This window comes from Diadema antillarum, unplaced genomic scaffold (assembly GCF_040938485.1).
Source record: "Diadema antillarum isolate AM-2024a unplaced genomic scaffold, OU_Dant_1.0 scf00000057, whole genome shotgun sequence".
In the NCBI taxonomy this organism is placed as follows: Eukaryota; Metazoa; Echinodermata; class Echinoidea; order Diadematoida; family Diadematidae; genus Diadema; species Diadema antillarum.
This window is the reverse complement of record NW_027270946.1, coordinates 3,344,591-3,367,248: the sequence shown is the minus strand read 5'-3', so window position 1 is coordinate 3,367,248 and position 22,658 is coordinate 3,344,591. Positions and strand designations below refer to the sequence as shown.

At 37.6% G+C, this 22,658-nt stretch overlaps 1 protein-coding gene across 1 annotated transcript; it reads right to left on the bottom strand.

Moving 5' to 3' along the window:
- Positions 1–606: 606 nt before the first annotated feature.
- On the bottom strand, positions 607–22,131 carry LOC139715885 (scavenger receptor cysteine-rich domain-containing protein DMBT1-like). Its single transcript, XM_071627435.1, has 10 exons — positions 21,880–22,131; positions 20,516–20,824; positions 13,854–14,162; positions 10,570–10,878; positions 10,086–10,394; positions 9,640–9,948; positions 8,404–8,712; positions 4,346–4,654; positions 2,467–2,783; positions 607–1,079 (listed from the first exon to the last, which is right to left on the bottom strand). Exons 1-9 carry the CDS (start codon positions 21,938–21,940, stop codon positions 2,473–2,475), a joined length of 2,535 nt encoding a protein of 844 aa, XP_071483536.1. The 5' UTR covers positions 21,941–22,131; the 3' UTR covers positions 607–1,079; positions 2,467–2,472.
- Between the last annotated feature and the right edge of the window lie 527 nt (positions 22,132–22,658).

The following is a 22,658-nucleotide window of genomic DNA, read 5'->3' as shown; positions in this document are numbered from 1 at the left end:
AAAATAAATACAGATATACGAATATTCATTACTTTGCTATGAATGGACAGGGACAGATGTTTTCAATTTTTCTTATCAGTGTATATTGGATTTGTGTGTATATCTCATTCTGATATTACTGTACGATATTAGTGCATTTTGGTGTATGCGTATTTCATCGGCACGGACCAGCTAAAGCCTTTGGCTGAAGCAGGTCCCATACGAACATAGAATTAACTGAAGTAAACTAATCATTATTTCTCTTTTTACTCTAAGAAGACAAACCTCTTAATAGGACAAGCAGTTGACAACAGTGTAGATTACTTCTGCAAGACCGGGCTCTTACGAACATGCTGAAACACACACACACACACACACACACACACACACACAACAACAACAACAACAACAACAACAACATCACACACACACACACACAACCACGCACACATACACATACACAGCATTGCACATAATTTCTACAAGAACGCTTTCTGTCATAGGAAACTTGCCTTTTGTCTAAAATCGAAAACACTGTATACACCCTCGATGAAAACAACAATCAAGCGAACAAACAGACGTCAACAATGCCAATTTTGCAGAAGAAATACATTTATTGACCAGCCACCACTCTTTAAAGAAGAAAGTCCTCAACGCAATGCTAGCAGAACTTTCAGAGGATTCATTCGGTGTATAGTAGCAAATCCAGGTTTAGGAACCATTAAAGTTACATTTCCGATTGATATTCTGATACTTTTTAACTTGTCGTGTGGTTCTCTGAAACCATTCAGTATGAGTCTGCGTATACTTTAGTGTATTTTATAAACTAAGGAAGGATAGCCTGATACAGAAGATAAGGTAAGATTACGGTTGATTACTTAAGATTACTATCTTTCTCGACAGTGTCAGTTCATTTGGAAGCATTGAGCTAAGTATGAAGAGTTGGAGTGCCTTTGGTATTCACCAATTTCACTCTAGAAGCTAGACAGTGTCGCAAATTCAATTCATTTGAATTGAATTGAAAAAAAAAAGGTAACCCATATCCATCGTCTCATGAAATTATTTCCATTGTATCCTCTGTCACTGCAACCTTGGAGAGCCTAGGAAAACAAAAACAATTATAAAAGTCAACAAAAGGGCATTTTTTTTTTAAATTCTCGTGGTAATGATAATGTTACAAAATGCCGCATACAAATATAACATTATATTTGAGGTTTTCCTGCCTATCCCTTTTTTTTTTCAGAGAGCATTCGATTCGATTTGATCATAATTTAGATTTACAATGAATTTCATCGTGTCTCTAAATTGAATGAAATTGAATTTTAAGGAATGGTATGGAACGAAGATGATCACTCAAAGAATGAATATGGACCAGGAGAGTTACGGTGTTAATGAAAATTGAATTTGAACGCCTATGCGTGAATTCGAATGCAAGTCTGACGGAAAGGGGGGAGGGGGGTACCTGCTGAGGGGTACTCATCCGTCACCACATTTAACCTCATTTATCTATTAATACCAATCAACATGCTGAACGTTAGCTAACTTGTTTCGAGCTACATACTCCGAATGCATTGCATTCCACTCAAAAGTCTGACATCAAAATTGTGTCGGAAACGCAGGTAAAACTCAACTTTTTATAAAAACCGATCAGCCGATTCGAAGATGAATGTTTCAGAGAATGCAAAGATTAGGTTTGCTCGAGTCAAGTCTTATGTGATGGAACATACACCACAACATCTGCTAACCATTGAACACTTTGCTGCTTTATTGATAAAAGGATGATACTAGTTTTATGCGATAATGACACGCCTTTAGGTGTGAGTTTCTTCAATTTCTCTCCCCCTTGCTTTCATTTAACGAGACACCTCTTATGAAATATAAAATATTAGTATACCATTCTATCAGGAATTCAGAGCTTATTGGATAAGAATTGGCTTGAAATTGTCGAGATATAAAAACAAACAAACAAAAAAGGGTCCTATCAAAAAGGTGGGACCCAACATCTACAAGGACCACTTTCTATCACTTTATATTGATATCTCAGTCATTTCAAACCGATTTTCATCAAATAAACTTTGGATCAATAACCCGTCAGAATTTCAAAAGTGGTTCCAAATTCAAATTTGAGTTCCATTTTTATAACCCACACTATACAATCATTTTGAGGTAAAGGGTTAAAGTCCTTTTTCATAGGATGATATTGGACATCAACATTGTCCTATTCCAACAAACAATCAATATATCCGGTTCTTGCGATTTCAACGTCTTGTTGGCACTTTACGAAGTGATCTTGGTTTGCATGCCCCAACTCAAAAGATCACCAAACTAGGTATCACCCTATCAACGATGTTGTTTATGTTACCATCGGTCAAACGGACAACTATTCAATTCAAATAGGGCAAGTCGTTTTTTTTTTCTTAACTATGCGACAACTAAATCAACTACTGCACGACTCTTCAAAAGTCAACTGCCAAAGTAATGACAAACCTTCTATTAGTTGCCTGTGCATCGCACGCCAGCATCTTCTGAATGTCCGCAGTTGTTGATTCCGATTCCATTGTTGCCACAATCAAAGATGCTGGTTTCTGTTCCACTGCATGACACTTCGTCAAGTAAAATGTCACCGGTACCCTGTCCAAAGGCCGCATTGCTTAGTGCTTCCTCAGCACCTGGGAAACCAAGACTGCTGCAGACAACGCCCGCATCGGTGATATCCCAGGAGTCATCGCACACAGTTCCCCAGGCTCCGTTGGCGTAAACCTCTACTCGACCTTCACTTGCGGTTTCACCATCAACAAGGCGAACTAGATAAGCGAGATAAAATCTTAAAGGCAATTAACACTTGCTTAAACTTAATGAGACTATCAAAAAAAGTCTTGTTTGCTTATCGAGATCAAATCTTGTTTCAGCTTTGTTTTCAATTCAATTCAATTCGCTTTATTGATAATCATTGAAATAGAAATATATACAGAGTAAAATGTGTCGGGGAGTTCACCAAGAAAGCCAAAGGCTTGAGACAAGTAATCCCCTTTGTAGAGTTGGATACATAAGAATATCATTATTTGTACATGCAAATGCACATTCAGAGTTGCATTCAGAGTAGTTAATGACAGTTACAGATAACATAGACAAATAAGATGAAATAGAAGACATAATATGCTACTACATTACACAAATAAAACAAACAGACAGAACAAGACTAACAAAGATGGACTGATACAATTCAATAGGCATTTAAAGGATATTTTTTATATCTAGACTTAAAAGCACTTTGAGTGGATACGTTCTTAAAAATTGAATCCAAATCATTCCAGAACTTAGCACCTTTATATAAAATAGATTTTTTTTTTTTTACGCTCAAGCGACAAAATTGCAACGCAATAATTATTATCCTTATTTCGAGTTTCAATGTTGTGTAATGCACGATTCAGTGTAAAACAACCATCAAAAATATCAGGTAAAATTGCATTCAAATATTTATACATAAAAAGACCAATTTTGACTGAGACACTATCAGACAGTGTGAGAATATTCAATTTTTTAAAAAGTGAAGCGGTGTGGTCAAGAGGGTTGGCGTTTGAACAAATTCGAATTGCTTTTTTCTGTAAAACAAATAAACGACGCAAATTAGTTAAGCTGGCTCCAGCCCATACAAGACTACAATAATCAAAATGAGGCAAGATAAAGGCATTATACACCATAAAAAGAGTATGTAACGGCAGTGCTGAACGGAGCTTATGCATTATACCGATAGAAATACTAATCTTCCCATGAATACTATTCACACGTGTATAGTCCAAGTAAGTTTATCATCAATAATAAATCCTAATTATTACTATCAACTTGATCAATAATTCGATTATCTATCTTAATTTCTGAATACGACATCAATGAAACATTTTGCCGAAAACTTCTGTTAGAGCGGATTATCATATATTTTGTCTTATCAACATTTATCTGTAGCTTATTGGCTTGGAGCCAGTCACAAACGTACATAATTTCAGTGTTAACAGTATACTATACAGGGTATTTACATCTCTATGTAAAAACAATATATTTGTGTCATCTGCATACAGAATGAATCGTAAAAATTTTGATGTATTTATCATATCATTAACCTATATCAAAAAAAGAAGAGGGCCCAAAATACTGCCTTGAGGGATCCCACACGTTAACGGTAAAATACTAGAGTTTGTACCATTAATACATGTGAACTGTCTACGATCTGTCAGATAATCCCTGAACCAACTGAGGGGTACACCTCTAACACCAAAGTCTCTACTAAATTCATTTCCACAAGTCGTTGAAAACAGGAATTAGAGAGAGAGAGAAAAAAAAAAGACCGGAACTGTATGGCATTAATTACCTGCAGCACTGCACTTGACTCCAGCATCTTCTGAATGTCCGCAGTTGTTGACTCCGATTCCACTGTTGCCACAATCAAAGATGCTCGTTTCTGTTCCACTGCATGACACGTCATCAAGTAAAATGTCGCCGGTACCCTGTCCAAAGGCCGCATTGCTCAGTGCTTCTACAGCACCTGGGAAACCAAGACTTCTGCAGACAACGCCGGCATCGATGATATCCCAGGAGTCATCGCACACAGTTCCCCAGGCTCCGTTGTCATAAACCTCTACTCGACCTTCATTAGAGCTTTCACCATCGACGAGACGAACTATAGATAAGTGAGATAGAATTAAACAACATTAGTAGGGTAAAGATATTTCGAAAAAAAAAATCTTGTTTGACTTGTTACAATCCGATATTTAGAGTTTGTTTTCCTTGAATTATAAGAATAATCTTCTTTGAAAAAATAAACAAAATCACCAACAAATGTGGACTGTATTGTAGCGCTTTGAGATTGAAGCTGTGGGGCCTATCTACCAGCACTGCACCTGACCCCAGCATCTTCTGAATGTCCACAGTTGTTGACTCCAATTCCAGGGTTGCCACAATCAAAGATGCTCATTTCTGTTCCACTGCATGACACGTCATCAAGCAAGATGTCACCCGTGCCTTCTCCAAAGGCCGCATTGCTTAGCGCTTCTACAGCGCCGTGAAAACCAAGACTGCTGCAGACAACGCCCGCATCGGTGATATCCCAAAGGTCATCACACACAGTTCCCCAGGCTCCGTTGGCGTAAACCTCTACTCGACCTTCATTTACGGTTTCACCATCGACGAGGCGAACTAGATAAACGAGATAAAGTCTTTAAGTAACAGTTACGTTTGTGCGCAATAAACTCTACTTATTACAAGTGCGCTTACAAGCGAGTGTTCTGTCACTCTCACAGTAAACAACTTCAACCGATCCGTTTCGCGTACGTAAAAATTGTGAAGATATGTTTTGGTTTTCTTTTAATCCTATTCCAAATGTTCATGACACCAATGATTTTTTTTTCTTCAAAAATTAACCTCATATTACTCCGCTCTGAAACCCTGTCAATCGAGTGTTAATTACAGCTGCTTCATTTTTTTTTTTGGGGGGGGGGGAGGGGAGGGGGGAGAGGGGCTGAGGTGGGTTATTCAAGGTACATCGCCACAGTTTACATCATACCAACCACTGCAACAACCAACAAATGCAAACTACAATCAACGCTGTCACGTCAAGATTTGTTTTTTCCTTTGGAGGAGAGACTATTAATGTCAAAATTCCCCTTTCCTTACTTTTCTTCCTCCAGTATCACTTTCTACAGTTACAGAAAGAAAGGGAAACAATTAAAACAAAAACATATCTGTGTGGAATTTTTCACTCTTTGTTTTTATCATTATCATTATTATTATTATTATTATCATTATAATTATCATCATCATCATTATTATTACTTATTCAGCCAAATACAAATGACACTACATAACATACATTTACATGGAAATGACACAGCTGACGTAGGAACAGGGAAGCAATACATGGGCTAGCACATCCATATGTTGACAAATGTTGTGAAAAGAAAATGGGTTTTGAGTGTACTGTATGAGATTTATGGCCTAACCCTAAAGGCATCCCTGCCTTGGTTCCTGACCAGCTTTTGAGGCCTTCCGATGGTTTCTGTTTCGGGGGTGCTGCTGGTATAAAAACGAGCACACGAACCTCCCATTTCTATTATTTTTGTGCATAAGTAACCCTTCTTTTACAATTTGGTCAAGTTTTCGGGAAAATTACATGGGTTTTGAATGTAAGGCATGAGATTCATGAACCCCACCTGATCACGGCGCCTTAGGATAGGTTATTAACCAGATTTGGGGGTCCTACGACGATTTCTGTCATACGGGAGTGCTGCCAGCGCAAAAACGATCACACAAACCTCTCATTTTTATTGTTTTTTATGCAATTAGTAAGCCTTTTTCTACAATGTTGACAAGTTTCGTGAAAAGGTCATGGGTTTTGAGTGTTATACCATGAGATTCTTGCACCCACCCGATTAGGGCATCCCTGGATAGGTTAATGACCAAATTTTGAGGTCTTACTGTGATTTCCACCACATGGGGGCGCTGCCAGCACAGAAACGAGTACACCAAAAACCACCCATTTTTACATATTTTCTACAATTTGGTGAAGTTTTTTTTTTTTTTTAAATCACATCGGTTTTGAACGAACAGCATAAGTTTCATCACCTTCTCCTATAGTCCACCCGTAACAGAAAACGTTCCTCACAAGGATTTGAGAGATTTCAGTGGTTTCTGCCGCGTGAGGGCGCTGCTTGCTTGAAAATGAGAGTGTATACCCTAATTTTAAAACCTTTCCCTCGTTTTGGGTATCTTTTTGGGTACCCATTCTTGCAAATTTGGAGAAAATAAAGTGGATTTTTCAAGAATCATGGGATCTAAATTTGTCATTGTAGATTTTGTTACCAATCGTGGAAATGATCCTGTAACGCTATCATTTTGGTACTGGACGACACATTGTCATATTCTTCACTGTCCCGTAGAAGAAAAAACAAGCTCATGAGCCTTTGGTTTTATTTATTATTAGGCTTCAGATGGGCCAAAGTTACGATTATAGGAAGTTTGAAGAAAATGACACGGACTTCACTTTAACTGAGGAACGTCCTTAAAACTTGCTTAAACTTAATGACAGTATAAAAAAAAAAAAAGTCTGGTTTTGCTTTAATCAAGATCGAATCAAGTTTCAGCTTTGTTTTCTTTGCTAAATTTATTTCCCCAATTAGAAAAAAAAGGAGAAGACTGTAGACGATTATAGACTGGAATGTTATAGCATTACCTGCAGCACTACACTTGACTCCAGCATCTTCAGAATGTCCGCAGTTGTTGACATTCCACTGTTGCCGCAATCAAAGATGCTCGTTTCTGTTCCACTGCATGACACGTCATCGAGTAAATGTCGCCGGTACCCTGTCCAAAGGCCGCATTGCTCAGATGCTTCTTCAGCACCTGGGAAACCAAGACTGCTGCAGACAACGCCAGCATCGGTGATATCCCAGGAGTCATCGCATACCGTTCCCCAGGCTCCGTTGTTATAAACCTCTACTCGACCTTCATTAGAGCTTTTCACCATCGACGAGACGAACTATTGTAGGTATGTGAGATAGGATTAAACACCATTAGTAGGGTTAAGAGTACATTTTTTTTATTGTTGTTTTACTTGTTACAATCCGATATTATTTAGAGTTTGTTTTTCTTGCATTTTTAGATTAATTTTCTTTAAAAAATAAACAAAATGCAGCAATTAAATAACTGAGGACTATAGTAATTGATATGTAGACCGTGCACCTCAAAACGAACATAAAGTCGCACACGCTGATTTTGCGTGAGGACTGAAAATAAGTGAAATGGGTCAATCTAGCCGAAGAGCGAGTCTTCTTTTACACTATGCTAAAATTTGGTATCAGAAAACGGGCAGGAAAGCGTGTTTTTTTAGCAGTTTATCTCGAACATTTTTGGTAGAATAGTGTAATTGGGTGTGTCCTTAGAATCCCTTTTTCATTTCTGAAAAACATTGTCCACACTCTTCACTTTCAACTCTAAGAACTTTTGAAAGGATAGCGCTACTGCTTTAAAAGTTAACATTGATTATGGACAAAATGTGTTAATGAGCCATGCTTAATTTCAGTTTAATTTGATAATCCCTTCATTGTTGTTACTCTGGCGGTTTACTTCCTGTTTTTTGTCCCATTCATCGCACAGCCAGCACGGTTTGGTAAAGATTAAGCGCTTAAATAGACATTGTACTTCAGAGCCTCTTTTCTCAGTTCACACTTTTCCTGGCTTGTGCTTTCTTTCCAATATTTAGATAGGTTAGGAGAGTCCATTTGATTTGAGTTATACATCATTTTAAAGCTTAAAGTCTGCTCTTTCAGAATATGGTCTTAACTAAGAATTCATGTCTAACGACTTTTTGTTTGTGTTGAGGTGCAGGGTCACATATTGTAGCGCTTTGAGATTGAAGCTGTGGGGCCTTTCTACCTGCAGCACTGCACCTGACTCCAGCATCTTCTGAATGCCCGCAGTTGTTGACTCCGATTCCACTGTTGCCACAATGAAAGATGCTCGTTTCTGTTCCGATGCATGACACGTCATCAAGCAAAATGTCACCGGTGCCTTCCCCAAAGGCGGCATTGCTGAGCGCTTCTTCAGCACCTGAGAAACCAAGACTGCTGCAGACAACGCCCGCATCGGTGATATCCCACAAGTCATCACACACAGTTCCCCAGGCTCCGTTGGCGTAAACCTCTACTCGACCTTCATTTGAGGTTTCACCATCGGCAAGGCGAACTAGATAAGAGAGATATGATCTTAAGGCATTTAATACTTGTTCAAACGTAATGAACATGCACATAAAAAGAGGGGGAAAAACTTGGTTCGATCATGGAGCTTACATGAATCTTATTGTAATACATCAAATGGAGGAGTGTTGTTTCTACAAACCCAATTTGCTACCACTACAGACTTGAAGGAAAACTCCTTCGGTGCTATTCTCAGAAATTTTTGTCCTATCCGACTGGTCATCACATCCTGTGGTCAGCCTACAAACCCTACCTCCCTAGACGCCTAACCTCTCCCATAAACATTTCTTGATAACCTGTCTCCCCATTGTCTACAAGAGCTCAGCTTCTCCCCCATCATTCCCACCATGTAATATGTAGATCACTGGTGTCAGTGACCAAGGGAAAATTGTGGTCACTATTAACCTACACCTTTATTTTATTCTAATTTGAATCCCTGTATTTTGAATATTGTAGATTAAGCCCCACCTTCAAGTATGCACGAATTATAAAAGTGACCATGTGCTTTGGAGACGAGTTCTCTCTTTCACCCTCTTCCGGTAAAGACTGCATTGTGTTGGTCTCCCCTGCCATCCCTCTTTAGGGGCAATATATGGCCGTCGGATAGGGAGTACCTATTATACCAAATATCAAATCTTGTATCTTTCGTCGTCGCCTGGAATATTATCATCCTGGTTTTAACAATGATTCTGGAGCGAACATTCATTCTCATAAATAAAGAGCCTGGAATTTGATACGTTTAATACCAATGCAGCACCGACATTTAACACGCCATCGAATAACATCAACTAAAATGTTACATTATCATAACTATATATATTTTTTGATTTTTATGTATTTTTCTGCACTTTTTAAATCGAAAATTGATAAAAAATAAGACTGCACGCCCTTACAGATTGCAGCTGTTTGGCCTTACCTGCAGCACTGCACTTGACACCTGCATCTTCTGAATGTCCGCAGTTGTTGATTCCGATTCCATTGTTGCCACAATCATAGATGCTGGTTTCTGTTCCACTGCATGACACGTCATCAAGCAAAATGTCACCCGTGCCTTCTCCAAAGGCGGCATTGCTCACTGCTTCTACAGCTCCTCCAAAGCCAAGACTGCTACAGACAACGCCCGCATCGGTGATATCCCAGGAGTCATCGCACACAGTTCCCCAGGCTCCGTTGATGTAAACTTCTACTCGACCTTCACTTAAGGTTTCACCATCGACGAGGCGAACTAGATAAATGAGATGCAATTTTTTTTAGATTCCCTTCCATAATTTGCCAAAAGAAAAAAAAAAGGAATAATAACAGCAAGGTATTAAGATATTGAAGACTGTTAACACTCACATAAGTAGAGTTATCTGACCATACCTGGAACAGTACACCTAACTCCAGCATCTTCTGAATGTCCGCAGTTGTTGACTCCGATTCCATTGTTGCCACAATCAAAGATGCTCGTTTCTAGTCCACTGCATGACACGTCATCAAGCAAAATGTCACCGGTGCCTTCTCCAAAGGCGGCATTACTGAGAGCTTCTTCAGCTGATCCAAAGCCAAGGCTGTTACAGACAATCCCCGCATCGATGATGTCCCAAGAATCATCGCACACAGTTCCCCAGGCTCCGTTGGCGTAAACCTCTACTCGACCCTCTCGTGAGTTTTCACCATCGGCAAGGCGAACTAAATAAGAGAGATAATTTTAAGGCAGTTCAAACCTGGTCAAACGTAATGAACATTTGCAAAAAAGGGAAAAACTTGGTTCGATCATTGAGCTTGGATATTTATCACTCCTTTTTTTTTTAATGATTTTTATACTTATTTTTTGTTCTTACATATTGCAGCTATATGGCTTTACCTGCAGCACTACACTTGACACCTGCATCTTCTGAATGTCCGCAGTTGTTGACTCCGATTCCACTGTTGCCACAATCAAAGATGCTCGTTTCTGTTCCACTGCATGACACGTCATCAAGCAAAATGTCACCCGTGCCTTCTCCAAAGGCGGCATTACTAAGTGCTTCTTCGGCACCTGGAAAGTCAAGACTGCTGCAGACAACGCCAGCATCGGTGATATCCCAGGAGTCATCGCACACAGTTCCCCAGGCTCCGTTGTTGTAAATCTCTACTCGACCTTCATTTAAGGTTTCACCATCGACGAGGCGAACTAGATAATTGAGATATTAAAGAAAATGGATGTGATTAAAACTTGCTTAAGGTAATATGTATAAAACAAAATCAGATTTTACTTTTGTTTTGTTGTAAATGCTAAATGGTCCCATGGTGACACAGAACGCTACAAATGTTGTCTTGAGTAGACCAATGCCAATCAGCGCAATGTGTTCCTTCGACTGATCAGCTCATACGATTGGCCAGAAGTTTTCATGAGCAGTGATGTCAACGATCAGTGAATGGTTGTCTATGACAGCAGCTCGAGGAAATCAACATTCCCTCCCTGTTCGTAAAACTAAAGTGCATCCTCGTGACAAACCATGGATAACGTGTGAGATAAAATCATTGATTCCCCGTTGGCAAACTGCCTTCAATAACACGTTGATGACTGGAAACAAATTTCGCAACAAAATGAAGAAAATGATCACCACAGCAAAGTCTGGTTACTATTCCACTCGTGTGCAACGGCTGAAAAAGATCTAATCTATCTGCTTGCTATAAAGAGATTGGTAGCATGAAAGGAAGAAGACTGGATGAACCATTGACTCCAGTTCCTGGACTGGATTGTGAAGATACCAGATTACTCTCCAGGGCTTTTAATAATCTTTTCGCATCTATAACGGAGGAGTCTGATTCATTAATTGCAGAGCATCTTCGTGCCTTCCTTCAAGAGTTTGAACGGTGTCATATGCCATAAACTATCCATTTACCTGATAGGATACAAGTAATGATTAGGCATGTTTGACATCATCACTTAATGCATTCCAAAGTCTGGACCTTCATGTATTGACGCATTTCGTGCTAGCATAGCTCTTGACAAAAAAAAAAAAATGATATTGTCCGTATAGTCTGGTAAGGTATTCATGACTACGCAATTTCTTATGAAAAAAGACATTATATAAAGGAGGTAAGTCCCGTTTTTGAAAGTAAATATAAACCGACCTAAGTGAAAATAACATTATTCTTTATTTCTAGCAATTCATGATTTAAACAAAATAAAGATTATTGGTCTGTGCAAGGTCGTATACAGGATTTAAGATAAGCACGGCGTGCCCTTTTCAGAAGAAGCGATTCGTCTAGCAGATTTTCATGAGCGTTGCCCAAAGTCAACAAGCCGTAATGTACACAAGATAAAATCAGGGAGGAAAAACCATAACAGAGTAGTAATTGAGAGGTAAAACGTAATCTCTTATTAACATCAATATTTCGAGACACGATTTTGCTAACCACATGACATTTTCAGGATAGTTTATTATCACTGAATATCCCTAGAAATTTGATACAAGGAAAATCTGCCACAGAAATCTCATGGAAATAGAATCTCTTGGTTGATAAAGAGACTGACTGAAAGGTTGGTGAAGAATCCCTACATAAGAAGCATTACACTGTAGACTCCCCAAGAGTGACTCAACTCGGCACTTCGCAAAACACCCTCGTTGAGTAGTACATTATGCACGGTACAAGATCCATATTGTTTGCGCTAATCTTCAACATAAATAAAAAAAAATGTTCATAGCCGTTCAAAACGTTGAATAAACACTGCAGTGAATGAGCAGACCAAGACAAATAAAATCATAAGTCAAACTTTCATAAATATATCCGCAGTATTTAAAATAAGAGAGAAATCGACAAATCCACTGATCCTATCAAATTCCATATAATGAATCCTTCAAGCTGACATAGAACTCACACTGGTGAACAAACGACAAAAGTTCAATTTGCAGCAAATCAACAGAGACAAAAGATGGATTTTTATTTCACATGCTTCTGGATGTTTTTTTTTTTTTTGTGCGCTGGGTTGACGGTATGCCTCATAGAAGGACGCAGTAACGGGGTATGAAAATCTGCCTCTGAAAATCTACGTGTCTAAACTAATTCTTTAAAAAAAAACGATTTGTTGGGATTTTGTGGATGTAGCACGGTGATGTTGTATGGTGATCGAAAAGTGTATTGTGATGGACGGTAATGTATGGTGACCAAAAGACTAAATAGAATTTGAATTGAATAGAATTGAACTGAACTGAAATAAATGTACAACACGTAAATGTTATTATGATGACTATGCTTTCTGTGAATTTTGCTTTCTTGGATAATAAGTTATCTGCATTTTTTTTCTTACTGCACAGAAATAAAATATCCACAGGTAATGGAAAACTGCACAGCTATGGAAGCTAGACATCATAGCCTTATTGATTTTAAAGAGCAGTGAAATCATGCACATGCTTTTCTGACTAAATCCGTCTGACTTTAGCACCTCTGGGGAAAAACAGATATGAATTTAATATTTTTGGAACGAAATTCGTTTTTTTATTGTCCTATTGCTCCATTTTCTTACAAGAAATTTGATACTTTCATATTAAAGGTCATGTTTACCTTTGGGAGTAGTGATTAAAAAAATGTTCAAGATATCCCTTTTGGTGCATATGTGTAGGTCAGTTGTATCCCAAATTTTACAATATCCTACCATCCTTTTTTTTTTTTGCTAGCAAGCCTAAAATATAAGGAGATATCACTGATTTTCTCATTAAACCATAACTGTAGACGGTTTAGTCTGGATTATCCTCACTATTGTTCACATCTTTTATATTTAACAATACTTAACATCGGTTTTACCAACTCAAATTTTTACAGTGGTTGTTTCTTTCCCAAACTCACATTTTAGAACTGTTAAGGCACTAGTGCTGGGTTTTTGTTTCATCTGCAAATAGTAAATTACGTCTTTAATGTATGGGAGTTCTGCAAAAGAAGCTTTGATGAAAAATTGATCAACCCTCTTTTGGAGAGGAACTCCTTGACTTCATAAGATACAGATATAACTATATCTTTGTATTATACATGTATATTATAAATAATATTATATATTATATATTATATATTATATACTATATATTATATATTATATATTATAAATCATTTATTATTCATTATTTGTTATATATTATATATATTTATTAGACTGCCTAGCTTTACCTGCAGGAGTGCACACGACCCCAGCATCTTCGTGATGTCCACAGTTGTTGACTCCGATTCCAGGGTTGCCACAATCAAAGATACCCGTTTCTGTTCCACTGCATGACACGTCATCAAGCAAAATGTCACCGGTGCCTTCTCCAAAGGCGGCATTGCTCACTGCTTCTACAGCGCCTGCAAAACCGAGACTTCTGCAGACAACACCCGCATCGGTGATATCCCACAAGTCATCGCACACGGTTCCCCAGGCTCCGTCATTGTAAACTTCTACTCGACCTTCATTTGGAACAATCCCATCGACGAGGCGAACTATATACATGAAGAGAGAAAAATAAAGAGGACGTAGTGTAAAAACTTTGAGTAGACCCAGAGTTGTTTTATGCAGAAACTGTTTTATTCATTTACAGTCTTCTTTTATCTTCTTCTTTTTTTACATTCATTATACTCGTACACAGGGAGACAATATCCAAATCCAAATGAAAATACGAAAAGTAAATATGTTCGTTATCGCAATATTTTTACATCTTCTTTGAGAGTTGCTATGAAGAATTATTTCACAAGGCATTTTGATCTTTACAAAAAGGATACCAGAAGAGAACGTGGAAAGTTTGTTTGTTTGTTTTTTTTTTGTTTTATTTCAACACGGTAAAAAAAAAAAAACCGTCAGCCTCAGGGCTGCTTTTCAGTATTGAGTTCTATATATCAATTCACATGGTATTAAAAATATATATATATAATGCAAAACAAAAGATATCATTCACAACAAGACAAGGAACATAATGACAAAACAAAAATACAATAACAAAGCCTGATTAAGTTAAACAAATCATATAGGCCTACATAAAAAACAAACAAATACGATATCACCAATTTAAAAAAAAAAGAAATCTAGACAAGATTAAAAAAAATGGATTATACAAATCTAAAATTACTTGATTAAAACCGAGTTTGGAAAATGATATGATCAATGTTTAACAGAAATCTATTTAACTGGGTTTCACATCTGAGATTGATTGGGAGGCTGTTATAGACTTTAGACCCTACATACAATGTGCTGTTTCTCTTGAAATTAGTGTTTGGATATTGTAGGGAAACTTTGGATTCGTTATTTCTCGGTTGATAACGTGATAATTTTGTTGTTAGTTTAGCAGAAATCTCCCTATCGATAGAAACAAGTTTGCGTAGGTCTTTTTCTAACTTCACATTAAGACAGTCTATATGTAATGTTTCATACAGTAGCTTTCGACTATACATACTTGTAGCATTATTCCCAGTGCCCTCTTCTGAACAACCTTATGGAGTTTGTTTCTATGTGGCGGTGGAATTTGAATTCATCCAGATTGTATTACAGTAATCGAAATGGGGCTATATCATGCTTTTGTACAATACAATCGCGATATCTAGGTCAATGAATGGCCGTGTGCGTCTCAACACGAGTAAACTACTTAATGCTTTTGACTTTACATGGGTTCTTTGTGGAGCCCAGGACAAATGACTAACGAGAATGACGGCATGGTATTTACATACCGAGACAAACTCCAGCTATTTTCAATAAAGAAGAATACGTTACGAAAACGGGATAAGCTCCTTTGTGACCTCATGAGCATAACTTCACTTTTTTGTACATTAAAAACTAACTCGTTATGGCTCAGCCAATTCACTTCTGAGGCTAAGTCATCGTTCACCATTCTTTCAAGCTCAAAGGGGTCTTTACTTGCTACCTATCATCGTCTGCGTACAGTCATGGCAGTGATATAGTGCAATGATGGACAACACGAGGTAGATCGTTCATGTATAGAGTGAATAAGAATGGCCCTAGTATACTGCCTTGGGGTACCCCACATGTGACAAATAATGTGGTCGACGTATGTCCATTTATAACAGCAACTTGCCTACGGAGAGAAAAATAACATTTGAACCATTCTAAGTCAAAGGTTACCAAACCCACATGAGAATATACCCATTTTCTTCATGAGATATATGTAAGTCTGCTAAAAAAAAAAAAAAAAAAAAAAGTTATCCGAGCTAATTTCCATTCATCAGGAACTACACTACAAGGAATACAATCAAGTCCTGTTGCTTTATATCTGAGTATTTCCTTTACTATCTTCAACAAATCCTTCTCAGTAAAGGGAGTGGAATAAAACAAGATATCAGGTGACATTGGTTTGAGAAATTGCTCAGGATTTGCCTGGAAATGAATCGATGCCTTTCTACATTAGCATTATGATTATGTTACACATTCGATATAATTTTCGAATCTGTTATCTCTTCACCATTAAATTTTGCCTTTTGAAAATTGGATGTCTTCATGCCTGGTATACAAAATCGTACTAATTTCCATATAACAGTGAAATGTCCCTTATTCTTAAATAATGATATATAGTCTACAACATATACGTACGTTTTGCTGCACGAATCAGAGAAGTTACACAGTTTTTAATTTATTCTTATATCGCTGCCAAGGAGCCCCGTGTCTAGGGCGGCTTTAAATCTTTCAACCTATTTCTCATAGGCCTTTTCAGCATCATTCATTTCAAGGACATCATTTACGGAATGTTCTTGCAGATATTTTATCAATGTGTTAACATCCATTTTGTTATGTGAACGTAAATAATTGTGATCTCTGTGCATATGAGGTCTACATTTCCCCCACGTCACTGCATGATCACCCAAACTTACTGGAATAGCATTACAATGTAAGATTTTATCACATGACGTGAGTGCGAGATCTTTTTTATTTATTTATTTATTCATTTATTTTTTTTGCAGTGTTTTCGGTCACACGAGTGGCCTCAGGAATATAAACGTTAACTACTGGGTGATAGTTTTCCTGATAATAGACCACAATATTATTGAGATGTCAAATCAAAGATATTCTATTGGTTGCACTTCGACAGTCTGCAAAACTGTTTCAAACGAAACGAATGTATGAGCATATGAGTCGGGGGGGGGGGGGTTCCCGGTTATACCATGACATGATTAAAAATGGTTTCCGTTTCTCCAAACTAATTTCAATGCACAATAACTCTTATCCTCAGATGTGCAAATCTTCTGTAATGATGAAGTTTAAGGTCTCACAAAAGCTGATTTATGCAGTTCTCCGAGTTAAAGTTAGATCGGAACAAGTGAAGAAAATACTTTAATATGGTATTTTGATTCAAAGTCCTGTATGTGTAGGTAATGCGTTTAATGATTTTTGTTGTTGTTGTTGATCTAGGTTCCAGTTTTGCTTGATATATCCCAGCAACAGATAAAGAATTTCGTTATCTTTTAACTAATTCAAATCCTCAATCTGTGTATTTTACTCCTATTCAAAAAATACGAGGTGAAGGACGTAGTTCACAATTAAAAGCAAAGAAATAAGAGTGCTGGACACGATGGCATCACGATTTTTATCAATTTTTAACTGAAAAATATTTTATCCGAAATTTTGTCGCCTCTAACATATATATTGAATTTATCCGTTGTTACTGGTACAGTGCATAGTCAAATAAAAATGTCTAAAGTGGTTCCAGTTACAAAAAAAAAAATGATAAAGAGGATGTAAGTAATTATGTAAGCAATTTTGACCACAAAATTTCCAAAATTCTTGAACATTAGATATATTCTCGTGTAATTAATTTTATAAATGAATGCAATTTTTTTTTGGCGAATCTTATTGAGAATTCAGGAGAAAAAACCGACTCTACTTCTCACCCTCTCGTTGGTTTTATCGATAAAGTAGCCAACGCAATTGACGATTCATCACATAGGTTTGGTATATTCCTTGATCTGTCCAAATCCTTTGACAATATCGATCACGATATTTTGTTATACAAACTCTCGCACTATAGGATACGTGGAAAGGCCTTGGACTGGTTCAGGAGCTATCTAACCAACAGGAAACAGTTTGTCAGTATTAATGGCTTTAGTTATAATTTGTAAACACTTTCTTGCTGGGTCCCTCTATAAAGGATCTCTCTTGAGCCCGCTTACATAAAATACAATAAGTGATTTCGAAAATTCATCTGTTTTGTCCTTCTTTTTTGCCGATGATTCCAATATCTTTTTATATTTCACATCGAACAGGTTTTACAAAAGTGAATAATGACTGTTTGATTCAAGTTGAATCGTCTAAATTGTCAGGTCTTCATATTGACCATGATTCATCATGTAAATATCACGTTGGTTATCTACTATTAGTATAAATACTGGAATTTTGAATAAACTCAAACATGTTTGTCCCTAGTATAATTTGCAAAATTGTATTCCACGCTTATTCTATATACCATCGGTCTGAATTAACGGTATAATTGCCTGAGGGAATTGTGCAAAATTACACATTGAGAAAATTGTCAACCTAACTGGTTTTTAGTCTAACAACAATTATTTCTTCTATTAAAAAACAGACTCCTTAAAGTAGCTGATTTGTTTTGTTTTTTCTTACAACTTAGACACATTTATGTATCAATTTTCAGCCAAATTATACTAGCCTTGCAGAAAAAGTATGCGGTTCGTGTATACCTCACAAGACAAAAGAATTCATTTCACCTCCCACGTACTCGCATACTCTTTACTCAAACATTATCAACAACAACAATAACAACAACAAAACGAACAACAACGATTGCTTTCACCGCACCCAAATTCTGGAAGGGTCGTCAAATGTGATTGTATTTGTTTCGGCATACTAAATAACGTTCGCGCGCCAGTGAGCCCAGTATGATCACGCTGATGAGATCCTCTCCGCCCTTTTCCCTGAGTTCTAGTCTTCATTTGCCTATCTATTTTGATAGAAACAAACAAAAAAAATGAAATATTTCACCAATAGTGTGCACCAAAGCTCAGAATTTCGGATGTGGGGTGGGGCAACCCACAGTCCCCCTGCACACTTTCCTTAATACAATCTTTCTTATTATGTAATTTACATTCCAATATCTTACAACATTTCATCAGCAGTGTGCACCACATCAGTGAACTTCAGGTCTGAAACAAATATCGAATATTTCACCAAAGGGATGCACGGTCTCTGAATTAAAAATACGAACATGCAAAAATCCCTCCCATGTCGAAGGTTCCCCCCCCCCCCCCGAAAAAAATTCCATGAAAACATAACTATTTTTTTTTTTTTAGATAGAAGAAAAATCAAATATTTTACTAAACGGGTGCAGCGAATCTCTGATTTTCCAGCCCGAAAATGCAAATATTTTCCTCATTTGGGAGGGGATATGCCACTCCCTCATTCGCACATCTTCCAGAGTATTCAACTGCTTTTTTTATTTTAAAAAAATCGAACGTTTCACAAAAGTGTGTACTCAAACTCTAAGTTTTAGGTCAGAAAATGCAAAATCTCTCCTGTGTTTGAGGGGCGTATCCCCCTGCCACACACTCCCCAACACATTTCCCGGAAAGACAGTTTACGTTTTTCTTCGAAAAAACCCAATATCTCAACAGAAAAGTTTCAACGATGTGTGTACTCAATCTCTTCATTTCAGGTCTGAAAATACATAATATCCCGTCGTATGGGAAGATGGAATAAATTGAAACATATCAGACAGTAGGCTTGCGTGTATGCACAGTTTCTCCAGCCAGTTATGCCACTAGTAATATCACAGGGTTATGTTACCACGCGTGTGGCCATTTATAGCCAGGCAGCAGGGCCGTAGGCTATCTTCCTTATTGTTATTATTATTATTATTAGTAGTAGTAGTATCATTTTTTTTTTTGTTATCATAGTATTTCATAGAACCGATTTTTGAAAGAAAACTATGGCTTAATATTGTTGCGTTTTCGAAAAAAAAAAATCTAAGCCAAAAAATGTTTTGCTTTACTTCGCTTTCAATTCCTGTTTCGGCCTGAAAAATTCTTTTTTGTTGTTGTTGTTGTTGTTGTAGTTGTAATATACAGGAGAAATTATACTGTTGTTTATTGATATAAAAAGATATTGCAAATGTAAAAATAATGAAGGTACTTCTTTAAGCATTGATTTTGACAAAAAGAAAAAATAACTTCGATATGTTAGATTGGGATGTCCTGTACTACGCTCTGTTTACCTTTGGTTTCGATCAGTCCTTTATTCAGAGGGTGAACATGTTATACAGGGTGGCCCAGAAAGAACGGAACACCTAAGATCTTTAATTTTAGCGATATCATTGCAAAAAATGTCATTATTTTTTTCATACTATTGGAAATGCCATTCTTTTTCCAATAGAATGACACCAAGTTCTGTAATTTTGGTTGATGCGTTATGATTTTAGGACCATTTTTGTCAACCCTTGCACTGTTCAAAATGTGATCATTTTGCACTCGCAGAGATACCAAAACCAGCGAGAATTTGGCTTGTCATAGAACTAGTAGCATTCACAGTGTGTGGAATGAGGGGCGGACGGTGCGATTGTCATATGAAGCATCCTGTGAATCCAGGAAATACAGTTGGAAAAAAATTTGTTCATTTGTTTGTTACATTTAGCGCCATTGACATTGACATTCTATGAACTGCGAAGAAAAGTCCATAAGTAAACCCCAACTCACCCCCCCCCCCCCCGTAAATTTAGGTTGTTCTTCAGCTTTTACAAGTGCAAGACAATCGTTCATGCGGAAATCTAGGATTTATTATTTAAACAGAAGTGAGAGGGTCTGAAAGGACGACAATCAAAAATACATAGAGCGTTTGACCTTACCTTCAGGACTACACCTGACCCCAGCATCTTCCGAATGTCCACAGTTGTTGATTCCGATTCCGTTGTTGCCACAGTCGAGGATACTCGTTTCTGTTCCAGTGCAAGCCACGTCATCAAGCAAAATGTCACCGGTGCCTTCTCCAAAGGCGGCATTACTCAGTGCTTCTACAGCGCCTGCAAAACCAAGGCTGTTGCAGACAACGCCCGCATCGGTGATATCCCAGGAGTCATCGCACACAGTTCCCCAGGCTCCGTTGGCGTAAACCTCCACTCGTCCTTCGCGTTGGTTACTGCCACCGACGAGGGTAACTATTTATCAAAGAAAGAAGAACATCGGAATAGACCCACACTTCAAACAGTCCGGTGTTAGATATGAAACACAATGCTGATGTTGAATTTTCGGTGCTCTTTTGTCGATCGTGTTTTTGAACTTCAACAAGACGATCAAGAATGTTCCGTTAAAGTACTTGATTTTTCTAAAAAGAGGTGTGAACACATTTACACCACAGTGACATCAGTTGGTCTGGTCTCCTATTGAAGCTGGGTCGGTGTTATACCATTGACATTAACACCAGCAATATCAAATCAACACCATGTGGTGTTATTGTTGAATTAACAGCATCGCAGTGAAGTGCCAGGTAAACACGTTTCAACACCATTACATCCTACATTTTACACCTATGGGTGTGACCCTCTATTGACACTTGGTTGGAGTTAGATTTAACACCCGCGGTGTTAAATCTAACACCGACGTTTTTGCAGCGCAAACCATACAATATAGATATAGATATCTTTCTCATTTTAACAGGGAAGATACAGTAGTTTAATCAGTGCACGATAACAATGATCATCATTCATAAATTTACCGTACAGTGTAAAAGAGGATTGTTATTATCATTCAGTAAAGATAAGCATGAAACAATGATCTGGTATTATAAACGCCTGGGATGCTCTAATCAAAATAGTAATCATTCTTTTTTCCTCAGTTGTTTACAAGGAGGGTAATGATAGCAGGTGAGATAAAGTCCTCTGGATGCGTATCTCTTGGAAATCATGATAGTATTTTCACAACTTACAGTTGAGTGGGTGATAATACAATTGTAATTATTTAGATTATTCATTGTATAATAATGTTGGTATGAGGTAGAATTTTTTGTGAAAAAACCCCGAAAATTCATGAGCATTAATAAAGTAAATTTCTCATTTAGTAATTCTATCAATAAGAAAGGGATCTCAAAAAAAAAAAATGAAGGATAGCAAATATCGACCAACTTCACAGAAGACATTAAATCCTAAGTATGTTCCTGTAAGGACATCACAAGTATAGATAATGTAGAGCATACAATGTTTAAGGAAAAGGTTACCATAATCTGTGGCAGTTGCTGATGCCAGGAGGCAGAATACGACGATGGTACCGATCATCATCTTTGCAGGTGTGCTTTGAGAAACGCTCCAAAACGATGCTGATGGTGGCGATAGGAGAAGCTTTTCGAGACGAGATCCTCACACCTTCTTTTACCTAGAAAGCGTATGCCGTTTCATAACCGAGGCCCGCCTTTTATCTTGTTCTTTTCACCAGGTCCTGTGTGGACAGAGGAGCTACAACCGGCTGGACGCAATATGATACCACCGTCTAATTCATCCTAGGATCCTTATTTGCGACCTTGTGCAAATCATAATTACTACTGTGGACTTGAGACAAACATCATCATGTCCAAAAAAAAAAATAAAGAAGAAACGAAATAGTTTTCATTACTTGCTGGTATGACATGTAATACCACTTGATCACGCCACTTTACCTTGTGTGTTATTATTAGCCAGACCTTTACAAGTGCAAGTGATAACGGACATATCAATTGTCTGATATTTAATACGATGATAGTGTTGACCTTTCTCCTTCTACATCACTAGGACCACTTCACCGTCGTCCATTTTTTATGTCTGGTATACTAGTCTCAAGGTTTTCTGATCTCTTTGTTGTTGATTTTGATGTCTTCTTTCGGTTAGGCACTCAAGAGGCCTGAAAGAAAGATAGCCATCCCTACTGAAGATTCCCACCCAATAATGATGAGCAAAGAAGAAAGAAACGAACAAATAGCTTGGAAAGAAAAGAAGCCATATTTTCCGTTCTGTGAACGTTCGA

Bases quoted from the DNA above. Each gene is read 5' to 3' on its own strand.
- LOC139715885 (XM_071627435.1), bottom strand. From the start codon at position 21,940: ATGATGATCGGTACCATCGTCGTATTCTGCCTCCTGGCATCAGCAACT. The intron at 10,395-10,569 runs GTAAAGCCATAT...TCTCTTATTTAG, and splicing joins TGTCAAGTGTAGTGCTGCAG to TTCGCCTTGCCGATGGTGAA. The intron at 2,784-4,345 runs GTAATTAATGCC...TCGCTTATCTAG, and splicing joins AGTCAAGTGCAGTGCTGCAG to TTCGCCTTGTTGATGGTGAA.